This window comes from Chinchilla lanigera, unplaced genomic scaffold (genome assembly GCF_000276665.1).
Source record: "Chinchilla lanigera isolate Chin_1 unplaced genomic scaffold, ChiLan1.0 scaffold00038, whole genome shotgun sequence".
NCBI classification, from domain to species: domain Eukaryota; kingdom Metazoa; phylum Chordata; class Mammalia; order Rodentia; family Chinchillidae; genus Chinchilla; species Chinchilla lanigera.
In genome coordinates, this window is record NW_004955439.1 from 20,375,712 (window position 1) to 20,392,970 (window position 17,259).

General features: G+C 40.3%; 1 protein-coding gene across 1 annotated transcript in view; it reads right to left on the bottom strand.

Annotated features, from left to right (window-relative positions):
- Nucleotides 1-17,259, bottom strand: part of Slc22a3 (solute carrier family 22 (organic cation transporter), member 3) — a gene marked incomplete at its 5' end in the record, with an annotated part of 109,568 nt that overhangs the window by 8,388 nt on the left and 83,921 nt on the right. Inside the window, 4 exon segments of the mRNA XM_005390702.2 lie at nucleotides 674-786; nucleotides 1,510-1,618; nucleotides 5,855-6,069; nucleotides 6,179-6,276. Of these exon segments, the coding sequence (XP_005390759.2) occupies nucleotides 674-786; nucleotides 1,510-1,618; nucleotides 5,855-6,069; nucleotides 6,179-6,276 (535 nt within the window).

The following is a 17,259-nucleotide window of genomic DNA, read 5'->3' on the forward strand; positions in this document are numbered from 1 at the left end:
GCAAGAGAGAAAGCCAACTCTCATCTTTTACTGCTGAGGACAGGGTGTGTATAATCCAGGGAACAGCACAGAAGTACCTACTGGTGCCTCCTGAGATCTGGACTCTGTCAATTCATGAGTTCTATGGAGACTGGAGGGGGAAAGAAGGGTGTGAATTTGAGGGATGAGGAAGAGATTATAGGATATGTGGATATGTGGATATGTGGATATGTGGATATGTGGAAGGGATGTTGTGTTCCCTGTTCTTTCAGCATAGTATATTTAGCATCGAAGCAAATTAAGATCTAGTGGTAGTAAATACTGAACATTTAAAAATACAATTACTCTTTATGTTGAATTTTAAACATACTGAAGATCTAATTAGGCACCTTGAAAATTATGTTCTGTCCCCCAGTACTATAAAAGGGCTTTGTGGTGTTTGGTTTTAACTCAGAACTTAAAGAAAAAAGGTTAACTTAAACAGTTTATCATTAACCTTTAACATAAAGTAAATTAAAACCATTCAGAATTTCAAATTTTGTTATGAACAGATTGGCTCCTTAAAACTGAAAAATTTTTACAAAAAGATGAAATGGATATCATTAAAATCAAATCTAGTAATCATATAGGTTATATTAATGCAAAGAATGCAGAAGAAAGACACTGGAGAACAACACAGAAAGTCAGTTCCTACCGAAGATGATCAGAGGTAGTTCTAGCCACACGGCTGCTAGCCGAAAAAGCAGGAACGGGGCTATGATTCCTCCAAAGTCACACACACCTGAGCAGAGTGAAACACCGAAGTTTCTGTAGAACAAAAAACAGTTTTAAATGAAAACTACTTAGATATTCAAGATGATCAAAATATTCAGATATTAAATAATAGACACTATGACAGTATTTTCCATTTCTATTGTTTTTAACTTTGAAAATCGCATTTCTCTTGTACTTGAAGCAAACCATTTCCACTTGAAACTACCTCACAATGAGGATAGCGAGTCTCCAGTGTTGGCAGAGAGACATTCATCCATCAACTTCACTGTCCTGCTCCGTAACACTCAAGTGCTACCTCGTGCCCTGCAAGGTGCACCCGAAAGAGCATTCCACAGCTATGAAACCCAAACTGTGCCACTTCATGCCCAGTTCCACACTATCCTTTAGTAGTCAGCTGCTCACAAATGTTACATGCTCAACATGGTTGAAAGAGGAGCCATAGTTTTGGAAATACGACAGTGGTGATAAATACAAATTTAATCTGCAGTCTGAGAAAGTGCACTAGGAGGTTTCCTAATTCCAAGGTTAGTGCTTTTCCCCAAAGTCACAGCTATATGTAAAGACACTGATATGGGAAAATATTGTAATACTTGTACTGTATTATAAAATGCAACAGGTAGCAACACAGAATCTTAAAGACTATGTTCTTTACTGGCCAAATCCAGCCCAGGCTAATATATTACATATTAGGAAAGCTAAGGAAACATTTGGCTGCAGAGAACTTAGGAGAAACTATGGCATATACGTTGGAATTACCTTAACGTTGTTGGGTACAATTCTGAGTTCACCAAATAAACAATTTCAAAGGCCATGGTTATCCCTAGTCTTCCCAGGGTAGCAACTGTTTTCCTTAACCATGGTATTCCTGTGAACACAAAACATTTGAAAGAGAAGCTAAGGTCTGATTTCATTAACATTTTACAAAACAACAAAAGGCAGTGGCTTAGTGTCCCCCATCCCTTAGACTCTGCTAATTTTAGACCCAAGTGATAGATCCTTGAAATGCAATAAATAATATTCAATAACAATAATCAGAATGACAGCTAAGATTTTAGTGTTCTAGAGATGCCTTTCTGAGCCAGGTTAGATTATAGAAATAGAACTCTAGAACCATTTGTTGAACCTGTGTTCAATCAACACAGACACATACACAATCACACACACACACAATATGTGTGGTTAACTCTGATAAATAGCTAGTCAATATAGTAAATCAGAAAATGTCACAAAATGTAACTACACAGAAGTAGATATTTTGTTGAAATGTATAACAAAAGTGAAGTCCCTGAGGAACTGCACTATGTATTAACTGAGAAAGAAAAGAAGTTATTGAGAGGTATAAATTATGTGTGAATAATTATCTAAGCATACAAAGATCTTTCATCACCTTGACAATATGCTAAATTCATTTTGGAGTGGCAATAGACATCTTTTAGTGGCAGAGAAAAACACACACACACACACACACACACACACACACACACACACAAAATGAGCCCTAAAGCTAAAGTCATCTTCCAAAGAGTTATGTGAAAACACAGAGAAACAATGTCCCTCTGTGAATGGGGACTTGGTCAAACTACTATAGATGATTAAGAGTAATACCTCATTTCTTGAAGAAAGGATGCAGAATTTAAAATACAATTTTGAACCTCTTTTGAATGTACCACCTACTCTGAGTTCTGAAATAAAATTTAGTGAATAACCCTAACGGGGTATGTATATTAGGATACATGAACTTATTTGTCATTTAAAAGAAAAAGAAAAATAACAGGCAAACTTTTCATTTCAAAAAAAAAGATTTACCCAAACTTTTAGTTTTGTGGTCACTCTAGATAGACTCAAATTAAAGATAGAAGACAGGTATCAATAAAGCTCTCTATTTTCCAGACTTTAATTAGGGTTCAGAAATTTGGGACCAAAACAGTGAGCCTTATTTGAGGATACAGCCAGAAAGACTATGTCTTTTTTCAGAATTTTATTCTCAGGCCATGGAAAGTTGGGTTCCGTGGAGGGAGAGTTGGTTGAAAGGTTTTGTGTAAGATAATTTTCGGACAGACTTCTCCAAGAGCTCCTCAGCATTCAAAGCAGGGCCAGTGGACTTGCTGATGACGTCACACAAGGCTGAGAGGGAAAGCTTCTTGTTATTCATTTAACAGTCCCTGGAGTCAAGTCCAAGAGTGCCTTTCAGTTGAAGCAAGGAAAAAGCCTTTATTTCTAACTGGAACTCCCTTTAGGGATTGCAAATTTATTCATGCCAGACATTCATGACCAACATGTGACTATAAAAGCAGTTAAGACGTAGAACATACAAATAAACATGTGTCCCAAACAGGAGCAATTAATTTTTACTCTGCTGAAAACAATTCTAAAGCATCAGTTATGAACTTATAGCTAGACAACTGACTGGATTAAGCAGAAAGGTTTATTCTTTGCCTTATATTTTTCCAATGTGTTAGTGTTCTCTACAAAATAGCCTTGATTCTCACTCCACCCAGTTACTTTGACCGTGTTTTGAACACCCAGCCTTGAATGCTCGCTGTTGTGGCACCATGCTGAAAACAGCACAGGCAAATCATTCCAGACAGTCTAAGACTAAGAAAAAAGCTAAGGTAAAGTGATTCATCATGAGATGACTGGCCACACAGATTAGTAATCTTTCTCCCCATGTTTCTAGTTTCATAAGCAGTGAATACTTCACTTCTGCTCTGTGTGTGATGAGACTAGAAGATCTACTCTGAGGCAACTGCTTTTCTAAGTTAGTCCCCAAACCAAAATAAAATAGAAAGCATTGAACTCTCCAATGGATTTGATTCACTTCTACTTTAAATGTATACTTTCGAGGGCAGAAATCATGTCTCTCTTGTTCACCTCTCTTTCCCTTCCTAGGTGAGTGGCTGACAATAAATGTTGTACTAAACAGACACACATTGATAGCTATTATACAGCTCACCCCAACTCTCAGAATGTGTTAACTCAAAATAGTGGGGTGAATAGCACTGCCCTCCATCATAGGTACCTAGAACCTCAGAATGTAATCATATTTGGAAATGGAGTCTTCATAGGTATGGTGAGTTAGGATGACACGGAGAGGAGTTTGTCATGAGAAGACAGAGCCAGACAGTGCAGAGATGCCAAGAAATGGCAAGGGTTGCTAGCAACCACCAGGAGCCAGGAGAGAAGCATGGACCAGCTCCTCCCCTGGTGTCTCAGGAAAAAACCAACCCCAGCAACACTTTCGCACTCAGACTTCCAGCCTCCACAAGGGTGACAGAATAAACTTCTGTTGTTTCAAGCCACTTTGTGGTGGTTTATTATAGCAGCCCTAGGAACCGGACACACTCAAGGAAAATAAGATAAACTTAGGTTTCTGTTTATCATCAGTTATCTCATTATGACAAAAAACTTGTACCTCTTTTTCTGTTCTGAAGATTAACATTTCTGTAATTCTATTCCCGGTCTACCTAGTACCTTGTGAATTCATAAGTATGCATTTAATTAATAAAGTATTTTCTAAATAAAAGCCTGACAGTTCTGACCCCCTCAGTATTACAAGTGCCTTTCTTGGTGATCAGAAGATTCTCAAAGAAAGAGAACCTCTTTTGCAGGAACAAACATGAAAGAATATAGCTCTCTATGGAATCCCTGATCCACACCTCTAGAAATGGAAATAAAACTCGCTGTCACTCACACTGCTGCTGTGTTCTATGGTAGAGATCATCCAGTTGAGTTAACCGTGCTTGTGGAAGCACCTGCAGCCCCTGACTTCCTCCTTATCCCAAACCCTATCCTCTTGCAGCTAAGCTCTGAAAATACGACCATCCCATTACTGGAAGGAACTCACCCTTTCCCACTCTGCCTGACTGTCCAGCCTCACTTTCAGCTTGCAGCATTTTACCCTCCTCATACCCATCATCCAACTATGTAGTTACTAAAAACTCACTCCTCCTCCTGGGGGTCCAGGGCAATGTCATGCCCCTGGCATGGCCAGCAAGGACAGTCATATTGGTGACTGACTACCCTTAGGCTCTTCATCTGGATTCCAGCCATAACAAGAAGGTTCTTTGCTCCTGAGCCCACAAAGGTTTTCATATTTCTGGGATGTGTTCTCTACTTTGGAAAAACTGTTCCTCTCCTACCTTCTATCTGATACATGCATTCTCCATGCATACCTTTCTCCATGCATACCTTTCTCAGTTCTGGGGAGCTTTTCTGAGCTCCCAAGCATTAATCACTTCTCTTACCTATTTTTCCCTCTTTCTTCCTTTTTTTTTTTTTTTTGATGGTGCTGGGTCAGGACCTCATGCATGCTAGGGAAAGTGTTCTAGCACAGAGCTACTTTTCCCAGTCTGCTTCCCTGCCCTCCTTCCTTTATTCCTACTCCATCCCTTCCTTGCTTTTTTCTTCTTTTTATGTATCTAAATCTTATAAATAATTCTATTAATTCATTTATCAGAAATAATTGTGAGAGTGGTAAAGTGTTTACATCCCTGAATGGTTTCGACTCTTTGAAGCTAAGACTTTTGGCTGTTTAGCATGGTGCCAGTGGGTATGGCAGATGCTCAGGAGATGTGTTAAATATTGTCAGCCATATCACAAAAGGAAATCAGAAAAAGATAATGAAAAGTAGGCTGGGTGTGGTGGCGTAATCCCAGCACTTGGGAGGCTGAGGCAGGAGGATCATTGCGAGTTCGAGGCCAGCCTAGGCTACAAAGTGAGTTCAAAGCCAACCTGAACTGCATAGTGAAACCCTATCTCAAAAAGGCAAAAAAACCCTAAAAAACAAAAAAACCAACTAAACAAACAAAAAAAATAATCAAAAGCAAATCACTGTGAGCTACATTTAGCAAAATACTATTTCATCAATAAATGAATACAACATTAAGAAAACAGAAAAACCTACAAGCCAATATCTAACATCCTCAAAGTCTTTTCACTGATTAAGCAGAAAACTGAGTGACATTAATGATGCTTACCTGGTCCCAAGGCTACAATGTGATGGCACAGTTCTTTAAAAAAAAGTTATTCTTCATGCATAACTATCTTGATAAGTGTTTTCAAATTTTTCAGCAGTTGCCAAACTAGTGCGAGGGAAAATTACCTTCTGGTAAGAATGCAGTGACAAGGCATGCAACCCCCGCCACAATGTTGCCTGCTGCAAAGGGGAGGCGGCGTCCAATGGGCTCGATGGTCAGTAAGATCAATAGAGCTGCTGGCAGCTCCATGACTCCAGAGATCAAAAAGTCTAAGTAGAGGTTGCCTCCTGTGATTCCCAGGCGCATGACAAGTCCTTGGTACACCACTGCACTTGTGAACCTGCAGCAACATTGGCAGATACCAGAGAACAAATAAAAGGTGACTTCACTTGATTGGAAGGAAGTGGTAGATTGTACAAGCTTTAAAATGCATCAAAAGGCAAACTTACCAAGCAAACATAAGTATAAGTGTACATTTCCTCATTTGGGGAGTTCTCACCAGATCTAAAATGGATGGATTACTAACTTCCTCATCTGTAACCGTGATCTACAGAAGAAAGCAGATTTCAGTTGCAATATATAGCAAGAAACATCTGCAGAGTATAAATTGTTGTGAACTAGATTCAAAGCTATAGGATAAAAGGATCTTACTAAATGGACTGGGGCCTTTCCTAGTTGTACCTTAAAACTTGAGAATGACAGAGCTTGTCTTCTGACATGTTGAATAGATCAAATTTACAAAAGACGTAGGTACTTAAGAATCTGTTCTTAGGACAATTTTAGTAGTTATGGATAAACTGTTCTGCATGAACCAAGAAGAAGGTATGTGCTAAAGCAAAACATGTACATTTATCAAGTTGGGAGGGAAAATGAAAATGGGTAAACAAGTAAGATCCAATCAAGTATTTCTTTATACATTAAACTCTCAAACCTTACTCTGACTAATTAAATAGTAAGTGTAAGAGCAACTACTAAAGATACTATTTTGCTTTCATCCATTTATTGGAATCTGACCTATTTTTGATCCAGGAAAATTTGGCTCCTTTCTGTGGGCCATATCCACCTCCAAAGTTTGCATTTTCTTCAATTCAATTCAATCAACACTGTGCCTACTTTATGCAGGGCAGTGCAAAGGAGACAGAGAGGAAAGCAAACCTCTGTGTTCAGATGTTGCTTCTAGTCAGGCTGCCGAAGGGCTCAGAGTGCAGTCCCTGCAGTGACCACTGCTCTACAATTCCATGTGTTTGCACAATCTGTGCTTCTTCTGAGAGGGCCTTGAACTCCTCACTTCCCCTGAGGTTTCTCCTAACCTCCACTGGAACTGGGCTTCCACTCCCCAGACCTCTATCATGGTTCCTCTACAAATGCTTTCTCTGATTTATCTACTGGTCTTTCTCCAGGAGCTCTTGAGAGGCAGAGACTATAGTGTAGCACCAAGGAAAGTGCCTAGCATTCTACAGCTTTTGTGTAGTGACAGAATGTCAGAACAAGAAGCCCTGCACCCTGGCCAAATCTGTTCCTTCAGTGTTGCCCTTGGTGTTTGTCCTTCTATTAACCTGGAACCCTACTACTACAGACAGAACCTCTTCTATTTACTCAACTCAGATCTGACCCAGAAGTGGTGGAAATCTAGGAATGTTTTCCCTGAACCTTTCAAACAGGGGTATCTCTACCAGTAGTCACAGAATTTGATTGAGAGTAAATCCACATTGAGAATACCTTGTCAATCACTTATCCTGAACATTAAATTCAGTGGGTCAACTAAGCTTGCTATCTATCTCATGTCCGCATTTGCTCTAGGGAAAGTCAGACACATAGAAGACTGCAAAATGAATGTCTTTTCCCCCTCTAAGTCTTCCTAATAGTACATTTCTTCTACAGCAAGTCAAATGCCCCTGTTCCTCCTGCCAAGTTTTAAAACGTCTAAATTGAGGTCTGTCTTACAAATCAACGATCACATTACCAATGACAACATTTTTTCACTTACTAGTATACAAAATAATTATGAGCCTTAAAATCAATAGTGTCTTAAAATCAACAAGACAACAGTACTTTTCCATGATGATATTCATGGAAGTTTGCTAATAGACTTCACCACCCCATTCTTGCCTTCTCTCTTTTGGTAACAGAATCTTAGAATTTCAGTTGGGTACATGGCTTGCCTTCATTTTCTGTCTTCTCCTTCCTGGGGAATGGCAGAAGAAGATGACAATGAGCTCCTTCTACATAACCTATCACAGGTGATGGTGAAGAAATGGATTAAATGGGACCCTGGTGCTGGAGGACCTCACAGAGAAGAGTTGCCTAGCCAGAGCTGGGCCATTCACCTATGAGGGAGAGGGAAAAAAATACCTTTCTCTTTTTGACACTAGTACAGTTAGAAACAAAGGAGCTGCGTGAGTCATTCTCCACCCCATCTAACTCTAAGTAGCATCCAATGGTTATTCTTGCTTCCATTATCCTAAGAGAGGTACAAAATGAAATAACAAGAGCCTAAGAGATCTCCATGCCCTAGGTGGCAGGACACTGGCACCAAGGGAGATTCAGTGGGAGAAGCCTAAAGCCAGAGGCTTCTGGCCTTTACATTCTAAAAGCCTGAGTTATGGGCCTTCCTTTTTTTCCCTTTTTCCTGTTGTTGCTGGTAACTTTCCTGTGATCTTCAATAAACATAGCTACTTACTACTTACTACTTGGTGTGCTTGGCAATTGTTTCCTTGTGTATACAAGAACCTGAACTATTATTGGCCCATTCAGCTGTAACAACACTGTGTATTTCAAGTTCACCAGGATTTTAACTAACACAATGCTTACTAAAATGTTTCTTAACCTCCTCTCTAAATTTTAAGACCCCTTTATCATTATTGCTTCCATAATAAGGCAGGACTATCAATGTGGAAGAACATATGCTACCACACAATATTATTATATGGTTCACTATTTCCCATGCACAATGAGTTTCTATACATTACCCACATTAAATGGCTAACATCCATGGAATGTGTAATATTTGTTAGATTCTTGACCAAGCACATGGATTACTTCATTTGATTCTCATCAAAGCTCTATAGAAGTTAGTACTTATAATAATCTGATTTTATAAACAAGGAAACAAGGCCTAGGGTATTAGGGATTAAAGAGCAGGAAGGCAGCTGAGTTTGGATTTGAAATCAGGTTATTAGAAATCCCGTGTTCTTACCTATTACCCAGCACTGCTGACATAAAGAAATCCTTTATTACATAAAAATTCTCTATAGTTGATGCTCATTTCTACTTATTTTTAAAGGGCACAATGCTTGTGATCAAAAATGGAAAGCACCGCTTTATGTCCCTGCTTCTTTTCTTTCACTTTGGGCTTTTCTACACCCTGGACTTGGGTCTGCATGGTTACATTATTTTAAAGAGAATTAGTCTCAACTCTTCCCTCTCAGAAGTCCCCAACTGGATCACTCATCCTCACATCTATATTACTGCCCACAGAAGTGACAGTATTTTCTTTTCAGAAGTAGTATTCACAATTTATTCTGGGCTCTTCCATTTCCTCTTTAGTCTTCGTATTTTCTGCCTGTACCTATGACTTCTACCTACTAGATAGGACTCTGACCAAAGTAACTTTCATTCAGGCCTAATGTCAACATCCCAGACATCCAAGGAAATCACAAAACATGGATCTTGTAGATAACTTGACATTTAAACACCTTTGAAGATTTTAAAAAATTATTCATAGTCTGCAACTGTTCCTAAATCACATGACAATGGAGCATTTCCCACAATCATGTTAGATCTGTAGATGTCCACTTTTTCCTGATCAGAATTTCCGTCACCACTCAAGCACAGAATTATGATGTCAGATGGACACAATATAATTGCAAAATTTTCTGCAAAGTGCCAGATGGTATTTTTGGTTTTGTGGGCTACAAGATCTCTGTTGGAAATACTTGAGTTTGCCATTGTAGTTGAAATGCAGCCATGGACAGTATATAAATGAATTCTGATAAAACTTTTCTTATAAAAACAAGCAGTAAGCTGAGTCTGTCTGCAGCCTGTAGTTTGCTGAAGCCTGGACTGGGGTGCTAAAACTGGAGGAAGTTCTACAGATTGGTGATTATGATTACTCCCATTAGACAGAAAGCGGTTGAGGCACCAGAAAGCTAAGGAGCTAGCCCTATTTATCATAGTAAATACATGATCAGGAAGCTGACACCAAAGTCTGCATTTTAAAAAAATTAAGCTATACCGCATCTGCAGTATGTAAATACAGTATCTGTGTGATCAAAAGTGCATTTTATAATTTCATCCACAGTTCTCATGAGGAAGTGAGATTATGAGTTTTTTTTTTAACTTTTCTTTGTGGCTGTGAATTGTGTCTTAAAATTAAAAATAAAATCTATATTACATTTGTAACAAGAGAAAAAGTTCACTTTTAAACTAGTTCACTTAAATTAGGTAACAGTGCACTTAATTACTGAGACAGTATTATTCCCTTTTTTCCAATATAACCTCCAGCACACTCACCACACATGAGCAAGCATGTATACACACATACACAAATACCATACACACATGCACACACTTGACCAACATGCACACACTTGATCAATTCATGTTCTCAGGCAAGCTGACACTGCTTCCACTTGGGGTGAGGCCTGGTTATCTAAGGGTAGTCTCATCCTCTGACTAGGCATGTAGCCAATTTAAACCAACGAATAAAAGGCATGTGACTCAATTTAGGCCAATGAAAACAGGGCATGTGAACCCATCTGGGTCAATGAGAAAAGAATTTGTGAAAGTCCTTCACTGCTATTAAGTGCGCATCTCCTGCAGGAATCATTTCTCTCGTTCCTCAGGAAATGATATAGAAATGAGCCCAAACAGCTCATCCCTACACCCATTGAATAAATGAGTCTTACAATCAAGCTGTCCTGTCAGCACAGTGGAGAGAGAGGTAAAAGACTAGATGATTGTTGATACCCTGTCTGGCCAACCCAGAACCCTGCTGTGACTAGAATTCCAGACACAGTAGCCAGTGAATGCTTAATTGTCTAAGCCCATTTAAGTTGGTTTTCTGTAACTTCTTGCCAAAAGCAGAATTATCTGAAGAATCCAGTCCAGAACAATGGCTTTTGCTTCAATAACTATTTTAGGCAAAATAATGTTACTGCTAACATAAGCATTTCAACATTCCAATTTACTCATAAAAATACTTGGTATTAATTTTAATTTTTAACTTTTAAGAATTAGAACCAAGCAGTCATACAGTCTTTGTTTTTCTAAAGTGCAAGTTTAATACTTACATAATCTTCAACCAAAAGAATCCAAAGTTCTGATAACAAGTAAAAGTAACCAAGACCATAAAACCAACCTTCCTTGTCCAGTGAATGGAAGGATTAATAGTACTTCTAAGTAAGAAAGTATTTTATTACATTTCAGAGCAAATCCAGCTGGTCTTTGATTTACTAACATTTTCTCCCAGTGACGCAGATCTTCTGAAAGACCACCCACTTTTTGGGTGTCCAGAGACCTGAAGAGACTACAGCCGTCTTGGCTGGAATTCATCCAGCTGTGTCTTGCCAGTTCCTCCCCAGGGCCTGCTGTGGCTATTGTCCTTTTCTATGACCTCTGGCTCCATAGCTATGCATGCTCTCTATGGTCAAGGGTGCCAAATTCTATTTAGTCTGAGTCAGATACAAAAGAACTGAAGTGCTATTCCAGGTTACTGCATATTTTTTAAAATTTGCTTTATTAAGATACTATATACTCACAATAAAATTCAGCAGTTTTAAGTGGACCCCCTCAGTGAGTTTTGGCCAATGTATAGAGTCATGAAAACATGACCACAACCGTGTGGTGCATTTCCATGGCCTCCAAAAGTTCCCTCCAGCCCCTAGTTAGTCCCCTCCACCCACTCTGCTCGTGCCAACATCCGAACTGTTTTCCATCCCAAGTTTTGCTTTTTCTAGGATTTCATGGGCATAGACTCAGACCACATGCCACCTTTTGGGCCTCGCTTGGCACTACTGTTACACCTTTTATATCATCCAAGTGGGGCATGCCAGCTCTGATTTGGAGCAAAGGCAGCAGGGACTTGCTCTGGATGATATTTGTTTGGAGGCCTGTTGCCTAGTAATGCCACTCATCGAAAAAGGCGCTGCTCAAGTTCTGCTGCACAAGTTGGTTTCCTTATCCACATGTATTTCCTGGGCTGAATTTCTCTTTGCTCTGTCCTTCCCTTTGATGTCCTTAAATTCTACCAAGGCTGTTTTCCATCACTAATGATGTACTCAATGTTATAAAAATATTTTATTTATCTTTCTCTGATTAATTTAGCTCCCTTTACAATTCTTCCTGGTTCCTTTCTAAAACAGTTTTTCAAGTTGACATTTTAATTTAAATTGCCAAGGAAGAGAAAGACATTACAAATAACCATCTGTTATAAAGATGGTGTTCAGAGCTCCCTGTGTGTAGTACTGGCCAGTCTGGGATCAAAAAGAGACAAATAGCTAAGGCCTTGCCCGAACTGTAGTACTTTGCTGAGAATTTTGTCTTTCTTTTTTTTTTTTTTTTTTTTACCAGCATCTTGTTTAAACTCTATGAGCCTTGATTTTTTTCCCTCAGTAGTATGAGAATATTAATACTCCATCTGAGCATTTGGAGGATTCTGTTACATAACACATGTGCCGTGTACACACATGCACCTAGCACACAGTAAGTGTTCCACAATGCAGGCTATCAACATTAATATTACATTTTAAAAACATTTGGAAGATATTTACTTCCAGGTGATAATACAATCAACATTTTGTGTAAACAGTGCTATAATACACACACGCAGATACTGTGAAATGTGCTCCGGCACAAACCCACTTTTAAGAACAACTGTTGCTGTGCCCTCTTTTTTCTTCCTTCATGATACTGGGGAACAAATCAGGGCCTCTACACTGAGCTACATCCCCCACCCTTTTTTATATTTTAGTTTTGAGACATGCCTGTACTCCCAGAACTCTTGGGATACTGAGTCAGCAGGATCAAAAGTTTGAGTCCAGCCTGGGAAACTTAGCAACTTGACCCTATCTCTCCAGGTACATGATTTGCTACCAGCAGGGAGAAGACAGTTCTAAGGAGCTGTATTGCTCACCTTACAAATCTAGCTGGTGGTTCTGAGTGGTGACTTCTTCATCAGTTGCCCCACTTCACAGGGAAAGATAATGCTGATGAGAAGAACAATCAGTCTTGAGTTCAAAGTTGTGACTTATTCAGTGTCTGTGCCCTTGCAAGCTTTCAGCAGGTTGTGTCCTCTAGAAGCTTCTAATCTCTAAGAAGTCCAAGTGAATAAAATACTATTTGGGGACTTGGAGCTCAGTGATTTGGAAAACCAGAAATCATCCTCAAAGAGAAGCTACCCATAGGCCTTACAGGCGAGTACAGGAATGGGAGGGCTTGGCAGGACTGGGAGGGTTGTCAATGCCTGCAGAGGTACAGCCATGATCTTCCGAACACCACTGAGTGGGAGACCCCACAAGTCAGCTAAAGGCCAGCCACGGAAGTGCCAGGAGAAATACCTGACATTACAGAGAGTTGGCCAGCTTCAAGGTAGAAAGAGCACTGTCTGGCATCCACAAAAGAGAATTTGCCAAATTACTTGTAGTGCTTTGGGATTTTTTTGTGAAAATGTCATTATATGTTATGGCAAGAGTAGATAAAATATTTATCATGCAAGAACTCATAAACAAATACCTGTATTAAAACTATCATAAATGTTTGATGTTAATTAAAATACAGTAGTTAAAAATAAATTCCACTCTCTAGGACCAGTGCTGTGCAAGGAAAATATAACATGAGCCATATAGGCAAGTTCTATATTTTCTAGTGGTCATGTTAAAAAAAGATAAAAAGAAACATTTTAACATGCTTCATTTAATCCAATCTACTCAAGATATTATCATTTCCTCTTATAATACATAGGAGAGTACTCATGAGGTGCATTACATTGTGTGTCAGGCTAAATCTTTGCAATTCATTGTGCAGTTTGCTCTTAGAGGACATCTCAGTTTAGACTGGCCACATTTCATAATCAAGGGCCCAGGGCTACCATACTGTTCAGGGCAGGGCTAGACATCCCCGGGGGGGGGGGTGTCATCCCAAGATACTCTGCAGAGAAAATCCTTTATTACCAAGTTCTGGATGGCCTGTAGGAGTCCCACCCATCTCTGTGACTTGCCATGCCCAGCACAGTAGAACAGCTGAAGTCCCTCTACCTAAGAATCCCCACCAGGGACCCATGCACCACCTCAGGATGAGGAAAGGCTGATGCTGTGGCTGGGGGTCACGTGTGGGAACATTTAATTTCTTAACAACAAAGCTGAGAAGCTGAGGTTTTATTTTCACTTTTTGCAGGATAGATATTTAGGTAAGTGTTATGGTTGATACATTGTGTCAACTTGGGGAGTCTAGAGGTTTGGCTAAGTGACTCAGCAGGAAGCCAGGGTGCTTACTTTGTATACATCCCGAGCCTGTGGCAGAGGAGGGCATGGAGATTATGTGAGAGCTACACGCCCCTTAGGTGGGGGTAGCCTGTTTACAAAGTAAGGCAGGGAAAAGAAGCTGCTTGCCTCCCTTCCTCCCTTTTGCTCTGGCTGCTTTGCTGTTCGGCTGCCATTCCCCTCTTTGCTCTTGTTGCTTTGCTACTTCTGCCTCGGAGCCAGCGAAGTATGGACTGAAACCTCCACAAACTGTAAGCTAAATAAACCTTTCCTTCCTTCATTTTGGGCATTGGGTATTTTGTCTCAGCAACGAGAGAAAAGTAACCAAGACAGTACGAGAAGGAGAGGAAAAAAAAGGGAGAGCATCATTCTCAGTTCTAAAACTCCAACCTTGGAAACTGAGAATGTGGGTAAAACACCAGCGCTCAGCGGTCAGTGAGCTGCACTGGACACATCCAGCACACACCCAGGAGCACCAACACGTGGCAGTGATCATTATGCAAACAGAAACATTCTCTACTGCAAATTTTTTAAATGCCCAATGTCTTAAACTATAGCAGCTTATACAGCTACACCCAATTTCTAGCTCTACACAAAGGCAAATTGAGTACTTGCAAGATGCTAGTGAGCCAAAGGTTTTTTGTTTTTGTAGTGTGAGTGAATTAGAACAAATTCCCTGATATGTCACAAATAAAAATTAACCCTCATGTCACAGTTCTTATCACCCTACTTCTCGGGGTCACTTTCATAAGAACATGGCTTTTGACGTTCTGGGAAGAAATAGGCAAACCTCTCTTGTTACTTTCCGCTACACACTGAAGAAGGCAGCTCCAAGGCTCGCACGGGAGCAGAATTCCAGCGTAACGGCAATCTTCTCCAGTCAGATTCCTGGAAGGTATGTTCCGCCTCAACCTGGGCACACGGGGCTCTCCCGTACCTATTCTGGGAGGCTGGCACTTTCTGCACAGACTAAGGACAGCCAGGATGACATCAGGTCCCCGGTCACACAAGTGCTTAGAGCAGTATGTGTGGGATGGAGCAGGGACAATATTCACAGGAGGCCAGCGGTGGAGTCTGTTGCCTCCTCTACTCTTGCTAATCTTTCCCTCCAGAGACGGGACCCTCTCTTTTCCTTCCTACAGCTCTTACCCACTTGGCTCCCAGGCATCTCTTCCCATCCTTCCTTTTGAGTTGTGTGTTCCCCCAGCTGCGGGCCAGACCCTGTGTATGCCTGGCCCTGGAGACCTGGGGCCCCGCAACTGCCTTTGGCTCCTCCAAGGAGCTCTGTTCCCTGGGCGTAGCCTTCCTTCTACCCTCTGTGTGCCAGGAGACTGGGGTTTTATCTGCCTGGGAAAAAGGATCTCATACAACCTTCCACAGGAACTTTTAAAAAGGCATCTGCACTTTGAAGTTACTCTTTTAGCAGTCACAGAGCTCAATCTCCTTGCTAGTAATAATTTGAGTTGGAAAGCATTTACCTTCCTAAGTGGCTGTTTCTTAATTCTGTATTCTCAATAATTTTTTTCTTTGAAAAGAGATTAGGGGTAGTCATTAACATTGTTTGCCAAATATTTTGGGCTCCCTTCCACCTTCCCTCACCCTGTGATATGGCGTGATGGTTGCTGGTCCCCTTCCTTCATGATTGGGTCAAGCCACCTCCCTGAATCTTCCGGTAACTTGAGAACATGGAATTGCTGAAACAAGACCCTCTAGATTCGATCCTTTCCTGCAGTGTCCTGGGCTGGAGCTGTGAGGACAGCCTGGATTAAAGAGCACAGACTCTGAGGGCAAGGGGCGGAGTCCCTGTGAGCCTACACGGCACAGAAGAGAATGAAGTCTGTAGTTTTAAGACATGGAGCTTTTGGTAGTGTTCATAACAGACTACACTGAGTAATAAAGAGTCTACAGATTCCTCAAGTTTAGGGGAAAATAAAAACAATTAATCATGACCCCCATCCTCTTCCTGATAGACATTTATGTTAAATACTAAGTTTGTATTTTAAGTAAACAAAGACTATTGGATTTAAATTTTGAAAAACTGCAATTTTTATGATTTTGTTAGCTTCTCATAGGTGATGTCCTTGTTATACAATCACACCATTAGCACTCCTAGAAAGGAATGAAAATTATTGTATTTCTACTGTGATTTTAGTTTATGGGCACTGATCAGTTTATCACAGGAATTAGCTGGGTGTGTCTAAAGCAGAAGGAACCCTGGGCAGAAGTGCCATACCACTGAAGATTTTCAGTTAAAAGCTATGCCTCGGCCTGGCCATAAAATGGTGATAAAATCAAATTTCAGCCCCCATGTGGATCTAATGAAAGGATGGATGACTCTAAAATCTCATGACCACCTTCTACACAATATACTCATGCATACTACTTCCTTTTGAGAGCTATGTGGGGCAGGCATTGTTTATTTCTTAAAATATCATTTTTTAAAAGAAATACTTAAGAACTTTTTTGGTGGGTGGGGAATCATATCCCTTCTGCCTTCACATTAATTTTCAAGCTCTGGAAAGTACTTCTGCATTATCTCAATGAACAGTGAGAGGAACAAAGTTGAGAATCAGAAAATATGCATTAGACGATCAGTATTGGGTACAGTATTTCCTCACAAAAGCACTTCTAAGGCCAAGGGTATAAAGGTAGCTTCTTGGTATCTGTGCAGGCATCCGAGGTCTAGATGCTATGGCTCATTGTTTACAGTAAGTCCCCAACCTACAAACATTCACGCTGCAAACTTTCACAGATACGAATGAACCTTGCACTTGAACATTTGTATATGCGAACAAATCACTAAAGCAGCTGCTGTGTGCTCACGGTACAGTGTGATAGTGTGCAGTAGTGAGTGCTCAGCCAGAGCCCCAGATGTCTGGACGCAAGAAGAAAAGCAGTGGTGATGTGGAAGAGCTGCGGGATCCACAGAGCAATAACCATGGAAACAAAAGTGAAAATAATTGAGAGATTGAGATCGAGGCAAAAAGATGGTGGATGTTGCTTATTCTTATGAACTGTTCAACCATTGGCATAATTCTAAAGAACAAGGGGGC